The sequence below is a fragment of the Ornithorhynchus anatinus genome, chromosome 2 (assembly GCF_004115215.2).
Source record: "Ornithorhynchus anatinus isolate Pmale09 chromosome 2, mOrnAna1.pri.v4, whole genome shotgun sequence".
NCBI lineage: Eukaryota > Metazoa > Chordata > Mammalia > Monotremata > Ornithorhynchidae > Ornithorhynchus > Ornithorhynchus anatinus.
The window spans coordinates 72,893,103-72,909,271 of NC_041729.1; the positions used below are offsets into that span (position 1 = coordinate 72,893,103).

Here is a 16,169-nt window from a genome sequence, read left to right on the forward strand (position 1 = left end):
AGAGCCAGGTTTACAACCCATGACCTTCTGACTCCCAGGCCCATGCTCTATCCACTGTGCCATGCTGCTTCTCTCCTCCCCCATATTTCTAACTGCTATCTCTCATGGGGCTGGGAGGATTTGGGCCCTCTGAGACAGGTAGTAGAGGGTCACCATTCCAATAATAACAGCAATAATAGTATTGGTATTAAGCCCTTAGTATGTGCCAAGCACTTTACTAAATGCTCGAGTTGATAGAATATAAGCAGGTTGGGCAGTCCTCCTTCTTCATGGGGATTACAGTCCAAATTGGAGGGGGAACAGGTATTGTATTCCTTTTTACAGGCATCCTAACTGAGGCACAGAAAGGTTAAGTGACTTACCCAGGGTCCCACAGCAGACAAGTGGTGGAGCTGGAATTAGAACCCAGATCCTCTGACTTGCAGGCCTTATCTCTAACAGGCCACTCTGTTTCTCCTGTGCACATACTAATGAGGCCTTGTGTGTTTATGGAGAACTTCTTGACCCTCTAGAAATCAGGTCTGGGCCAGTTGCACCAATCTCAAAGAACAAATGTGAGGCCAGATACCGGACACCCATTTGCTGGGTTTTGTGGGACCAATTAGACAGGCTATGCTAAGCCCCGGGATCCCCACATTTCCTTAAAGGTGTCATTTCTTCACACTTTCATTGTATATTTGAAGGAAACTCCGATGATGACAGTAAAATGTGTGCACTTGTGTGTATGCCTGGCTGAAAAGGACAGTGTATCTGTTGCTGAATTGTACATTCCAAGCGCTTAGTACAGTGCTCTGCACATAGTAAGTGCTCAATAAATAGTATTGAATGAATAAATGAATGAATGAATGGGATCCACAGTTCCAGCCAGATTGGGCACACAAAAAGTTGTCTTTTGCTATGTGGTCGGATTTAATGTTTGCATTGCCTGGCACTGTTTTCTCTCTTGCCTTGTCTCTTTCTCTGCAAGGCTTTTGCTCAAAGAGAGCAGCTCCCTTCTTACTGGCAGTGCACCACACAGGTCTGTCCTTAGCTATTGCCTCCGTTTTCAGTTGGGTTGCATTAGTCTGAAGCTTTGTCTTTGATTTCACGAAGGTACTGAATGTACTCTTTTACCTGTCCAGGCCATTTGTTACCTGTTGCAGCAGTTGAGAAGATTAAAAGCAGTAGTTATGTAAATCATCTTTAAAAGGGTACACTAGTAAATTTTACCATTTGCAAACATTTTAAAATATATTTTTGTTAAAGGTGTATAATATTTTATAATCGAAAGTGTCCTTGTGCTCTTTTTTATAACAATACTGTTCACTCTGTAACTATTACTCAGTGAAGTAGGCTTTTTAAAAAATTCACTGCTTGTCATGAATAAAACAAAATGGAGAGTATCCTTTTCTCCCTACTTTTCTCTGAATACATGATTCCCATTTGGGGGAAAGTGGTCGTATAAAACCTTTTTCCTTAGTAAACACCCTGACAGTTTTCAATCTCTGTGGTATTGTAACATTTAATTCTGAATGGCACAATTTCTAGAGAGTTTTATCTAGTTCTGCCACTGATCCCCTTTAATTTGTGACTAGCCAAATCAAAGCTACAAGGATGGTAAAGTCCCTGGGTCTGGTAGAATTCCCAAAGAAATATACACAAGAAGAAGGGGTCTTGCTTCTTAAATTGTGTTTAGGGTTTTCTTCAGCTTGGAGCACTGAGAAAGTACCAATGGATTGCCAAGATTCCAGCATAAATAATATCTTCAAGAAGCAAAGAGATAGCTAGCTACAGAAACTATTGGGAACCTCTAGATTATAAGCTCCTTGTAGATACAGAATGTGTTTTACCAACTCTGTTATATTTTACTCTCCCAAGTGCTTTTTACAGTGCTCTGCACACTGTAAATGCTCAATAAATATAATTGATTGGTTGATTTATGGAGAAACTCTCTTGATGGCTAGTCAAATCCTAGCCAGCACTGTTTTCCAGAGCAAATTGTACCCTAGCAGATCAGATCTTACAGTGTGAGTTTTATCAGTATTGATGACCCACTGTGACCAGAGCATTGTATTGGGTCCTTGGGAGCATACAGTAAAAACAGTGGTCTCTTATCCAAGGAAAAGTTCATAGGCCAAGTGCAGGAAGCAACTCTGAGTTCATATACCTCACAAAAACATTCAAGACCTTGAAAAAATCTGGATTCTGGCAACTTCTGAGGAGATTATTCTGCCCATTCCTTGCTGTGTGACCTGGGGCAAGTCACCTTCTCTGTGGGTCACTTGGCTCAACTGTAAAATGGGGATTAAGTATGCGTCTCCCTCCTACTAAGCCTTTGAGCCCCATGTGGAACAGAGACTATGTCTCACCTAATTAACTTGTACCTACCCCAGCACTTAGAACAGTATTGAACACATGGTAGGTACTTAACAAATGCCAAAAAAAAAAAAGAACTGCTCAGAGTAGTTCTTCAAGATCCGAAGTGTTCTTCATGAAGCGGGAATTCTTGTGGAATGGGGCCTCCTTGGCATATAAAGGGAGCAGACTGGGGGTGTCTGTCCAGGAATTGGACATGGTATGAAACCATACCATACCTGTAGGGAGAGCAGGGAAGACAGAAGTTGAATGCAACATTGATTTTACCATTCCTTGTAGCTTTGATTTGGGAAAGTTTTGACTGTGACTAAGTGGCCTACCTGGAGAAGTAAGGAGGCAAAAGAACCAAAGTCTATTTTCTCTCACCAATAGCCAACTATTTATTGTTACTTTTGTTATTACTTCACTCACTTTGGCCTGTTCTCCTGATCTCCCCCCGTCTCTCTCTGTCTTCCCCTTGTCCTGTTTTTAGCTAATGAACTCCAAAATGTTTAATTGTCTTTGTGTTCTCCCATGATTTAATAACAAATAATAATTTTGTTAATTGCTATGCCAAGCACTGGGGTGAGTACAAGAGAATCATATTGGACACAGTCAGTACCTATCCTAGTTCTGGTTCCCATTCAAAAGGGAAAGGAGAACAGGTATTCAATCCCTATTTTAGAGTTGAGGAAAGAGAGGCACTGAGAAGTCATATCTTGTATCTATCCCAGCATTTAGAACAATGCCTGGCACATAGTAAGCACTTAACAAATTCCAATTAAATTCCAATTCCAATTTAAAAAAAAAAGAGGGAAATGACTTGCCCAAGGTAACACAGCTGGCAAGTGGTGGAGCCTGGATTAGAACCTAGGTGTCCTGACTCAGAGGCCTGAACTCCAAAGCACTGGAAATTTCCCTAAGCACCAGACTATGGGTATCATTGAAAGTCTTTGAGACAGTCATCCTCAAGCTGCTATATGCAGATGGCTATGGTGTAGAGATGCATACACAGCATGATACACTGATGATTATGAATTGCTTTGCAGGATCAGCACAGAGCCATGTCTTTATGACCTGTACAAGATGGAAGTAATGTGCTTTTTTTTTTTTTGGATTATCACCTTCCTGAGGGCCAGGGACTGTGTAGATTCCCACATGTGCATTCTTTCCCAGTGTTTAGTATAATGCTATGCACACAGTAAGTACTGGTATTTATTAAGAATACTTTTAGCATTCTTTTAGTACTATTAAAGAAACAGTGTTGTATAGTAGATAGGGCATGGGCCTAGGAGTCAGAAGGACCTGGGTTCTAGTCCCAGCTACACTACTTGTCTGCTTTGTGACCTTGGGAAAGTCACTTCTCTTCTCTGTGCCTCAGTTACCACATCTGTAAAATGCAGATGAAGACAGAGAGCCCATATGGGAAATGGACTGTGTCCAATCGGATTACCCTTGTAACCACCCCAGTGCTTAGATTAGTGTTTGGCACATAGTAAGCATTTAACAAATGCTATGAAAAGAAAAGTGTGTGAGAGCATTGAAATCTGCCTCCTCTATTGGCTTTTCTCACTAACCTATAAACTCTTTTTTTAATACATTTATATATGTGTGCGTGCACACACACACACACACATACATGTCAAGTTAATGTTTACTGTTATTTTTTCCTCCACTTGGTAGCATAAAGAGACAGAGGATGCTAAAGGATCATGAGTACTTTGTTACAAAACTGATTTAATATCCAGTGACTTGTCTGTTTTGGATCTGTATGGTGAAGTTGTGGTGAAGTTATTTGTGCAGTCTATCAGTTGCATCCACTTTGCTACCAGGATGAGGTTTGGTAGTTGGAAGAAGGGGCAGAAGCATACTTCAACTGTCAAAAGTAGCCATTGTGGTCCAACTGGGTAGAGAAAGTGCCTATCAATTTCTTTAAATTATATTCTCCCAAGAGCTTAGTACTGGTTTTTGTTAAGCACTTACTCTGTATCAAGCACTGTTATAAAAGCTGGGATAGATATAGGCTAATCAGATTGGTCACAGTCACTGTCCCACATCGGGCTCACAGTTTTAATCCCCATTTTACAGTTGAGGTAACTGAGGCACAAAGAAGTGAAGTGACTTGTCCAGGGTCACACAACAAAGTGGAATTAGACCCAGGTCCTTCTGACTCCCAGGCACTTGCTTTGTCCACTGGGCCATGCTGCTTCCCAGTGTTCTGCATACAGTTAGCACTCAATAAATATGACTGATTTATATATATGGAACTATTCAAAACAAATAATTTGTTTTGAACTACAGGTCTCAAGTAGCCCATGTTCTAAACCTTATTATATTATCCATTCTCCCCTCCACCCCCCATCCACCCAGGGGCCCAGCTTTGAAAATCCACCATTCATATATTAGTAAAGGGCTAGGGAGTTGAAAGTGAATTTCAGCAGATCATCTATTTAAAATTTCTCCAAGCTACCCCACTGTAAGCAAATCCAACCTGGCAGCTAGATTTCTGTATCAAACTGGTGAGGAGAGTGGCTCCCTTGGCTTTATGGAAGTGAAAATCTGGTGAACCCCTGGCCAGAAGGGCAGATGGCCATGAGGCGCCCTCCAAAACCTGCAGCAGTTTCACTTCTGGAATGTTCCTCTATCCATTTTTCAAACTGGTACATGTGCTACTGGGCCATGTGGGTGGCAAACATTTGTTTTTTAAAACTTGAACATACTGTAGCTTGACACTTATCCTAAAGTCTAATTGAAAACCCTGCTGTTCTAACATGTGTGTGAAGTACTGATGTACTGTTTTGACTTGCAATTATGCAGTTAAATTAGTACATTGAAAATATTCCAAAATTTAATGCCCTCCCCTTTTTGGAAAAAGAAACAGCCCACAGATTTGACTCGCTGATTCACAATTACCCATGGCAATTTAGGCATTATAAAGAAAAGATATATCCAGATTTGCTTTCAGTAAAATGTGTCGATTGTGAGTTTATCACTGTGTGTGTGTGTGTGTTATTTTTGATTGAAATCTTTGGGATAGAAAGCACTTTGGGTATAAATTCATTAAAGCACTGCAACCCCTTTTATTGTTCCTTTTTATAGAAAGATGTTTAGTATGCAAAAGTGACCTATGCAATTATTAGTTTTATTATGCAGGGGAAGTCCTTCATTTATTTCTCTATATACAGTGATGCTTAAGAATTAAGGCCTAGTATTATAGAACAATTCATGTTTTTATATTCATTTTTATTTCTCTTTACATTTATAAAGAAAATATTAAACATTTAGTATGGAAAAGGGAACCCTAATCTTTGATTCCATTTTCAAACACAAATTTTGGTAGATCAGGTTTCCTCATTTCACTTCAGCATTAAACCTGCCCTCAGTAGTTCTTAATGACCCTTTTTCAATGAAGTGTGAATTAAACACCAGACCACTGATGATTTTCCTTTCTGAATGGTATATAAACAGTCTTGTGACCATTTACTTATTTCAATGTTTCTGTGATGTCTTGCTTTATTCTAGAACAGGTGCTGTGTAATAAATTTCAACATTTTTAAACTTAGCCACCACCTAAAATTATAGTTAGTGGAAATACATGATCATTTATATCAAGATGTTCAAATCAAGTGGGATTTTTTTTTTTTTTTAGTTTTCCAAGTTGCGTACACTGTGACTCACTCAAGATCAAACCTATTCTGACAGGTTTTCTTTTATTCATTCATTCATTCATTCAATAGTATTTATTGAGCGCTTACTATGTGCAGAGCACTGTACTAAGCGCTTGGGATGAACAAGTCGGCAACAGATAGAGACAGTCCCAGCCGTTTGACGGGCTTACAGTCTAATCGGGGGAGACGGACAGACAAGAACAATGGCACTAAACAGCGTCAAGGGGAAGAACATCTCGTAAAAACAATGGCAACTAAATAGAATCAAGGCGATGTACAATTCATTAACAAAATAAATAGGGTAACGAAAATACCCTATTGAGCGGACGAGTACAGTGCTGTGGGGATGGGAAGGGAGAGGTGGAGGAGCAGAGGGAAAAGGGGAAATGAGGCTTTAGCTGCGGAGAGGTAAAGGGGGGATGGCAGAGGGAGTAGAGGGGGAAGAGGAGCTATACATTCGTTAAAAAGCCCACCATAGATTCTATGGGGTTTTGAACACCCTCTATGGCTCCTTTGGAAGAAAGTGTTTTAAAGTGTGTAATTAGGGCACTTGAGCAGAAAACTACAATTATACACTTGTGTGTTAATTTTGTGTACAGTAAGACTTGAGTTCAACACTGGTTATAAATGAGAGCAGGCTTTTTCCTGTCATGTACGATTGCATTTTATGAATACTTAAACAAAATTATCTTTAATAAACTGAACTGAAAAGGTAAAAGCATTTGTACTTAGTGGGTGGGAGGAGACAGGAATGTAGGGTTGTGGATTGGGATGTCTTTTTAGATGGAGATTACGAGGAGGAGAGTACACCCTGTTATAGTTCTGTAGTTTGATTCTTTTTGTAAAGTATATTTAGAAATATCAATCACATTCACAAACACAGGCATTGCTGTCTTATTGTGTTTCATGATTTCGCTTCTGATGATGAGATTTTTATCACTGTGTGTAGGTATGAATGAAAGAATAGGTGTGTACCCAACCTAGCATTCCTTTCACATTTAAGATTTTTTTTCCCCGGACTTTTGCAATTGCAGTTTGCCCTGCCTGGCACTCTTTTTATTCTTCTTCTTGTTATCATGATCTTCTTGAAGCCTCTGCTGTAAAATGTCCATGCAATTCCTGATTACTCCCTGCCAGTATTGTGTATCTGCTGCTGCTTTCTCCTAGCAAGTCACAGCTGTGCCCCTTCAGTGGATGGTATACTTTACCGTATCTTAAAACATTTTATTCTGCCTTGTTTGCTCACCCTCCTTCTCCTCTTCCCTCCACACTTCAGTTCACCATGGAGCAATTTCTAGGATTTCCTGCTGTCATCCATTTTCAGAGCCTGTTCTGCTCTGCAAAGCACTGTGGCACTGTGGCAGTTTTGTGGTAAAACTGTTTCTTTGTTGGTAGACAGCAGTCTGGACTGAAAGTGCACAACTAGATTTCATCATACTGTTTTATGAACCTGATTAAATTACTAGTAATGTCAGTTGTGACATTTATGGTACGTCCAGATCTATAGAAGGCTCAGTTCTATAACTTAAATATCACAATCATTATTATTTATCATTAGATAAATCATTAGATAAATAATAATAATTGTGATATTTAAGTGCTTCATATGTGATGTTAATGGTATTTGTTAAGTGCTTACTTTGTGTCAAGAACTGTTATAAGTGTTGGGGCAGATACAAGCTAATCAGGTTAGACATAGTCCCTGTCCCACATGGGGCTCAAAGTCTTAATCCCCATTTTACTTATGAGGTAACTGAGGCACAGAAAAGTGAAGTAATTTGGTCAAGGTCACACAGCAAACTGGAGTCAGAATTAGAACCAAGGTCATTCTGACTCCCAGGCCCGCTTTTTTCGCTAACCCATGCTGCTTTCTCAAGCCCTGTCCAGAACACTGGGAAAGACACAAAATAATCAGGTTGGACACAGTCCCTGTCACTCTTGTGGCTCACAATTTCAATATGAGGGATTATATGTTTTTAGTCCCCATTTTACAGGTGAGAAAACTGAGGCATGGAGAAATTTAATGATTTGCCCACTGTCCCCCAACAGGCAAATCAACCATATTTCTTGAGTACTTACTGTGTGCAGAGCACCATTTGAAACAGTGGAGTTGTTAGGCACATTCCCTGCCCTGGCAAAGCTGAGATAAAAACCCTTGTTCTCTGACTGCCAGTCCTCTTCCCTTTCCATTAGGCCATGCAGCTTCTCAGCTCATCACTGTAGTTTGAAGACTGATGGCTATTTGGTCTTTTGGAATCCCACCTTGATTTGTATTTCTACTTCTTTTGTCTCTCGCACTTCATTGAATACTGGGTTTCTAAGGTAGCAGAGTTCAGTTTCATGCTCTGTAGTACTGATTAAACTTTATATGGAGGAATTTCTTGATATAGGTTTTCTACATATTATTAGTCAACAGTTCAGGTTGTCCTGTCCTATCATTTTAAGAATGATAAAAATAATGGTCATGGTATTTGCTGAGCAACTTAACTATATGTGCCAAGCTCTCTACAAAGCTCTCTACTAAGTGCTGGAGAGGGTATTTGATAATGAGGTTGAACAAGACTCTGTCCTAAATGGACTGCCGAAAGATATGCAAATAGACCAACTTCAAGGGTGGTTCAGGAGGGTAGATAACAGATGTGACTGTGGAATGAGTTCTCCTGACTATGGGATTAACTGCATCTGCCTAAACTCATCATTGGTGATGGGGTAAGTGTCAAGTGTGTTGTGTTCAATTTGAAAACGTATGCTGGTCCACCTCTGAAATACTACAGTGCCATAAAACTGCTTATTAGCTATTGGAGCTTTGGTGCACTGAGTATAGATGTCTTTTGGGTTGTTAATAGTAAGTGAAAAACTGTTAAATTTTATCCAAACTTGAAGAGGAAATATGAACATTTTCTAGCTAAGCATATGTCTTTTTTGATCATTTTAATAATTTGTCAAGTGCTTTGAGGAAAAGGTTTGTGAAACAGACTGATGTTAAACTGACTTGGTTTTCAATCACTACCTGTTGAGAACTGTTCAACATGGTAAAGAGGTTTATTATTTTTATCTGAAACATTTTTGTGTGTAGCTTACTTAATAATGTTGGTATTTGTTAAGCGCTTACTATGTGCAGAGCACTGTTCTAAGTGCTGGGGGAGATACAGGGGAATCAGGTTGTCCCACGTGAGGCTCACAGTCTTAATCCCCATTTTACAGATGAGGTAGCTGAGGCACAGAGAAGTCAAGTGACTTGCCCACAGTCACACAGCTGACAAGGGGCAGAGCTGAGATTCGAACCTGTGACCTCTAACTCCCAAGCCCAGGCTCTTTCCACTGAGCCACGCTACTTTTGAGCATTGGAATTTTTTCTGAGTCAAACTTATGCACAAATATTTCTGCGTGTGCTTGCTAAAACAGTTGTAATTTGCAGGGAATAAGGAAATTTTGTGTAGTCTCTAACTTAAGGGGGATTTTGTGAATTAAATTTTTGTTATAAAAGAATAAAGAAATTTCAGAACTTGTAAAACTGGAATTTTCCCTGTCCCTGTCCTTAGCTTTCATTGTGGGCAGGAAATATGTCTACCAACTTTCTTGTACTGCACTCTTGCAAGCGCGTAGTACAATGCTCTGCACAAAGTAAGCACTCAATAAATACCATTGATTGAGGCACTCAAGAGATAGCATGTATTGATTGATTTTTCCCAATTTGTAAAACAGATATGGTAGGAAATTTAAAAGCTTTTCAAAAATATATTTTTTTGCTCTTTATATGTGATTCTGTGGAAGATTTGATTAGAACAGAAAGTAGAAAGTACCCTAAACTCTTTGATGTTGAATAATAGTGTAGAAAGTAGCAAGAAAATCATCTTGAGGCACACCATCAAGTTGGCTTGGTCATGTTGACATAATCAGATTATTTTATCCAGTTGGTTCAGCTAAGTAGTATCTTTGCCTCTGAATTATTTCCTCTGGGGAATTTTTAGTTTCCTGCAGCATGAAAAATATGGGTTGGACCTTGCTGTGATTTTAGAGACCAGCAGAATTTGAACTAGAGAAATTACCAAATTTGTCATAGAAATCACTAAAACACTAATACAATGGCACAAGGAACTAATGTCTTTTCTTTTGGATTATTGGCCTTTTGTGCTATGGGACCTAACAAGGGGATTCAAACCTATAATGAAAATACAAAAATTTACAGAGTTTTCCTGGTCTAGTTGCTCAGTGAACACTTTTTCATTTATGGGCATGGTAGTCCTTAGAGAAGCTGCAAAGAGTTCTGCATTGCCCAGGATGAGATTTTTTGCTGACTCTGCAGTAAGGCGCTGAAGAGATGTTGTGGCCACAGATTCACCTGGAAAATATTTCTCACTTTGGGATCCAGGAGGTCAAATTGTGGGATTGTGGGATTCTTGTATTAGTTACCAAGGGATACTCAGTGATGAATACTGAGAGTTCACAGATTGAATCTAAAGGGTGGATTAGAAATGCGGAAATAATACAGTGTCCTGTCCCCATTCCTGAACAGACATGGGTTAGAAATTACCACTTAGTGGGATTTTTTTTGGTAGAAAATTGCATATGTTACTGTGGCTACATAAAGCCTTTCCCTGGCAAAGTAATGTTCAATGGTTCACATTAGTGTCTAAATTGGTAGTGTTCTAGCAGAAACATAATAGAATTTGCCCTTTAATTTTCCATTTGTCCTGCCCTTTTGGAGAGGACAGATTTTGTTATTTTCCCAGATATCATACCTAAGATTTTTTCTTTTCCCCTACCAGTGCAGCAGTAGAGGCTGAGTGCCTTAAGTAGAACCCAACCAGACCTCAGATCCAATGCTCTGTGGATTGAGACAGGGCAGATTTTAATGTACTTGGATAAGCAGTGAATAGCAGAAATATTGTATGACAAATAATATGAAAATATGCTGTCTACACCATAGAAGCTTTTTACTTTTCAGTTCTTCTGTGCTTAATTGCAACCAATAGCACAAGTAATAAATTCCCCTGGCAGCTGGCCAGTGAGCCAGATGGGAGCCCCTTTTGGAACCCGGATTGTGTCCGACTTGATTAACTTGTATTTACCCCAGCCCTTAGAGCAGTGCTTGACACATAGTAGGCGCTTACAAAAACAATAATAAGAACAATAAGAAAAGTAACAATATAGTTAATAATTGATATTGCAAATGTCCCTTAAACCAATTGGCAGTTCTGGAAACAGTAATAGACTAAAGCTTTAAATTTTCCTTGATGTTTATGAAAACAGTGAGTCCAATCCTTACCCTTTCAAGGAAGATCCCCTTCTACATTTTAGTAGTTAGCCCTGTTGGTTATTGTGTGTGGCAATGCCGTGAGTGCTGGGGAGAGCTGAGGTGGAGGTTTTTTTTGTGGTTTTTTTAAATGATACCTGTGAAATGCTTCCTCTGTGCCAAACACTGTACTAAGCCCTGGGGTAGTTAAAAGCTAATTAGGTTGTCCTACATGGGGCTTGCAATCAATCCTCATTTTACAGAGTAGGTAACTGAGGCCCAGAGAAGTTAACTAGCTTACCCAAGGTTACACAGCAGATAGCTGGTGGAGCCAGGATTAGAATCCAGGTCCCTTTGATGCCTCAAGCTCTATGCTCTATCTATCCACTGGGTCATGCTTGATGTTGGCGGTGGCCACTTTAGCAAAGAAAGCAATCAGAAGAGGAGTGGCAAATGGAGTGGAGACTCCCAGTTTGAGGGAATCCAAACCTGAGGTCTGTCCTGGCTGCTCACTTCTGGATCTCCTCAGCTTCCTGTCATTTTTTCCATTGATTCATTCATTCATTCATTCATTCATTCATTCATTCATTCATTCATTCAATCAATCATATTTCTTGAGTGCTTGCTATGTACAGAGTAAGTGCTTGGGAGAGTATAGTGTAAAAATAAACATATTCCCTTCCCACAATAAGTCTAGAGTGGGAGACAGACAAGAGAGATGTTGGTGGGAAATGCTTGACTCATGTGATTTTGGAGTTTCTGTTAACCAGCTAACATCAGTGCTGCATTCCCAAAGGTAGATTCTACTTTAAATAATATCCCTTTGAGCATAGGTCATTTCCTGGGAATTAATGGCAGGTTGGGGTTAATGGCTTAAGGCAGGCACAGCACTGTGCTGGGGTTATGATTGCCATTATTGGATAAGATGGAAAATAAACAGGTACTTATGGATCTTTAAAGAAGTATATATATTTTCTTTCTCCATGTACCATGTTTCTCCACAGTATCCCCATGATATTCAATTACCTTTCTACATTGCAATTGAACAACTGATTTTATAAAACGAAAGATGAGCGAGAGAATTGATAACCTGGAGTAATTCATTCAGACTGTCATGAAAAATCATACTGTTCAGTAATAATTGTAGCTTGAATTTATAGTTCTGGGTATGGCTTAAGAGCTCGATTATTTTATACTTTTAATGAGCCCAATTCTCCCAGGGCTTGAAGTCACTCCCTGGAAGAAAATTAAAGATTAGGGTGGAGCATTAACTCCTTCAAACTACAAGTCGACCATTTGGTACCTTCTGACAGTGTATACATAATATCCACAGCAAAGCCCTTAAAGGCTGGTGATTTGAAAGAACTAACTATCTATTATGTAAGTACTGGAAGTTAGAGATTTGTGCTTTTCGAGTTTGTATTTTCATTACTCCTCTGATTAATTGTCCCCAGGCAGGTCACTCAAAAATGGCAGAATTGAAGCTTGATACAGGGCCCACCCCATTCTGTGGTCACCTGTGATTTCCTCCCCCCCCCCCCCCCCCCCCCCCCCCAGTTTTGGTACATATGAGCTCATCCCTCTAGACTGTGAGCTTGTTCTGGGCAGGGAATGTGTCTGTTTATTATTATATTGTACTACCCCAAGTGCTTAGTCCAATGTTTTGCACACAGTAGGCACTCAATAAATACTATTTGAATGAGTGAGTGAATGAATGAAAATACATCGTTTCAGATCCAGTCAGGTTGGCAGTAGAAGAGAGATGTGACACTGGGCAGGACCATGACTGAAGGTGAAGCTTGCCTTTCCTGGAGCCTGTTCCCAGACTGATGATCAATTCAGCCTCTACTTGCTTAACTCAAGTTCTCAAACCTCTAAAAGAGACCACTCTGCCTGAGCTCTAAAGAGATACTTCTTACATACATACCTGAAATTTATTCATATATATTAATGTCTTTCTCCCCCTGTTTTAAATTGAATTTCTTAATGGAAAATTCCAACAGGTACATTATTTCTATGTTTATTCTAAAGTAGTACCTGAGAAGTTTCTTCAAAACTAGTGCTTCCATATTGTGCATATGTTTGTATACACCGGAGAGTCAACATATTAAAGCTCAATTCCCAGGGGAATTGCTAGTTGTGTTGTCTGAGCTTTACAGTCTTTTTAACACTGGGAAAAGTGTTATCCTAACTGCTTCAAATCAAACTGCAAAGATGGTTGTGAAATATAGTATTAGATATCAAATCAAAACATATGGGTGTTGAACGGGAAGGATATGTGTTATATTGGTGTTCAGTTCTCTCGTATGCGGAGTTTTATGGAAATGCTTTGGCTTGGCTCATACTAAGGACATACATTCATTATGAGATATCAAGCTGTAAAGTAAATAAAAGCAGAGAATTCAACAGTGCTGTTAAGAGATGGTTTGCAGTATGAATTTGTCTGTTCTGCTAGCACAATAAGGATTTCTGTGAACCACTGGGACCATATTATTTTGACTGGCTTGGCAGCCACAACTTATAAATACGTTTCTCTAGGTATGGTCAGAGAAGATGTAAACTTTACTTTTCCATATTTCCTCCTTTTCACCTAGCCAATTGTTTTGAATAATTGTGTTAATCTTTGTGGAACTCCTTTCTTAATGCAAAGCACATTCTTGACCTGATTGTTGAATAATTAAATATTGATCTTATACATGCATATCCCCCAGATTTTTTAAGTATTTTGTTGTAAATGAGACGGTTACTGCCATGAAATTTTATGCCTGATTAATTATTTTTCAAAAGTACTTCCTTTGGGGGGAGGAAGTGGGGAAGGGGGCAGATTGTTACTTTAGAAAATATAATCAGTGTATTAAACTTTTAGTGTAACCTATATATGTCCCCTGTGAAACATGAGTGCAGCCTTAAACCTACCTGTTGTTTGAGGTTTTACAAAACTATGTTCCCTGAAGTAAAAATCGGGTTAGTCAGCTTTGCCGAACAGCATTTTTCTTTCCATCTTGCATTAGAATGGTTTCATTCCACTGCTCTACTGTGATCTTTCACTAGTGAAGTTTCTGTATAGTTTAGCTTCCTGCTCAGAAGGGAGTAGAGAGTCTTTGGTAAAAATATTTTTAACCGTCAGCTGAACGAGGTTGGGTCTTTTGTAAGAATTTATCAATACAGTCAAATTTTTTCCTAAAATCCCACATTATGAAAAAGTGTAGTGGCTTAATGTCCTGTGCTCAGTTTTGCAGGCTTGCATCTTTTGCAAACACATCACATTGTATTGGGCAGTTGGGCATCGTCATAAGAACTTTCCTCAATTCAACCATCACGTTCAATCTAAAATGTGTTGTGAAAGCATGTTCTTGGAGAACCAATTGTTCTTAATTTTTCTATGCCATATCGTTGAAATCTAATGACGTAATTAATGCTTTATTTCTCCCTGCCATATTACTCTTGTCAAGAAACCTCTGGATCGTTGTTCTGTATGAATATGTGTCTGTGGAGTCTGACCACATATCCCTTATGGAGGGGATTGAGGCTTTAGAGGCTGGTTATGTACTCTAGTCTGTAAGCTCATTTTGGGCGGAGAACGTGTCTTCTATTTCTCTTGTATTGTACTTTCCCAAATGCTTAGAATAGTCCTCTTGCACAGAGTAAGCACCCAATAAATACTATTGTTTGTTTTTTTGTTTTTTTTTTAATTTTTTGTTCAGAATCCCTCATGTTTTGACCAGTATATCTGCTTTATTTGATTCTTCTCACAGATGCCGCCCCAGTATGGTCAGCAAGGAGTAAGTGGCTACTGTCAACAGGGCCAGCAACCATATTACAACCAACAGCCACAGGCTCAGCACTTGCCACCCCAGGCTCAGTACTTGCCATCACAGCCTCAGCAGAGATACCAAACCCAGCAGGTAAGCCTAATGGCACATGTCGCAACATCATACCTTGCCTGATGAAAACTGCCCCATCAATTGGAAGAAGGATCCATCAAAGACAGCTGTAGGGTCAATTCGTCTTTAAATTAACATCTTCACTTAATACACTTGTGAGATTAGACTGGAAAATTTGAGTAAGGTGAATTTTATTTTTTGCTCTGTGTTGAAATGAAGAACACAAAGGCTGGGGTCCTTTGGCTCCTAAAAACCACTACAACAACTGAAATCAAGTTAGATGGTGGTGGCGGTTGTGGTATTCTTCTTCATAACCATTATACTTTAATTTTGTATATTACTCCACTTCCAAGGAGAACTCCATTTTCATTTGGCTTCCCAATGTCTGTGGAAAGTAAATAGATGGGAAGTATTACTGAGGACAAAGAGTGTTTATGCCTTATTAAAGGTCACATAAATCATTGGCAGAGTTGGAAATACCCTTCAGATTTTAGGTCAATTGTCTGTGCATTGAATATGCTCAAGTGGGCAAGGAAACTGATGTGAATTTATCCTGTTCCTGGTGTGGCCCTGGAGTAGATCATGTAATCCTTTTTGCCTCTGTTGACTCTTAAACAAAATGCTCAGATGCCTATGCTGTATGTGCATTAAAATGACTCTGCTACGGTGTGAAAAACTCACTGGCTAGGGTGCATATACCAAGTTCTGCTAAATGTTTGTTGAACTTGCCAAATTAACTTGACACTGAGTTCTCTTCCTGTGGCCCCCACCAATTCCTATTCCTAAAGGATAAGAGCTGAAAAAGACTAATCCATTGGTATCTTTTCCCACACCTCTTGTTCACACCTCACAGCTTTAGCATCTATAAGTGGCTAAATTCCTGGCTAATGAGTTTGAAAAGTATGTTTGCTCCTTTGGAAATATGGAGGTAGGACAAGACTGTAGGGCACGGGTGTTCTCATTCTACTTGTGAGTGGATTCACTGTGGGATTTGGCCTGGTTAAAGGATCTCCGTCAGTCATGAAGTCTGCAAGACAAAGAAAGGAA

The 16,169-nt window shown here is 39.4% G+C and overlaps 1 protein-coding gene across 1 annotated transcript in view; it reads left to right on the forward strand.

Annotated features, from left to right (window-relative positions):
* The window catches only part of ARID1B (AT-rich interaction domain 1B), a 514,902-nt gene that overhangs the window by 124,646 nt on the left and 374,087 nt on the right, over window positions 1–16,169 (forward strand). Inside the window, 1 exon segment of the mRNA XM_029057789.2 lies at window positions 14,994–15,143. Coding sequence (XP_028913622.2) covers window positions 14,994–15,143 — 150 coding nt within the window.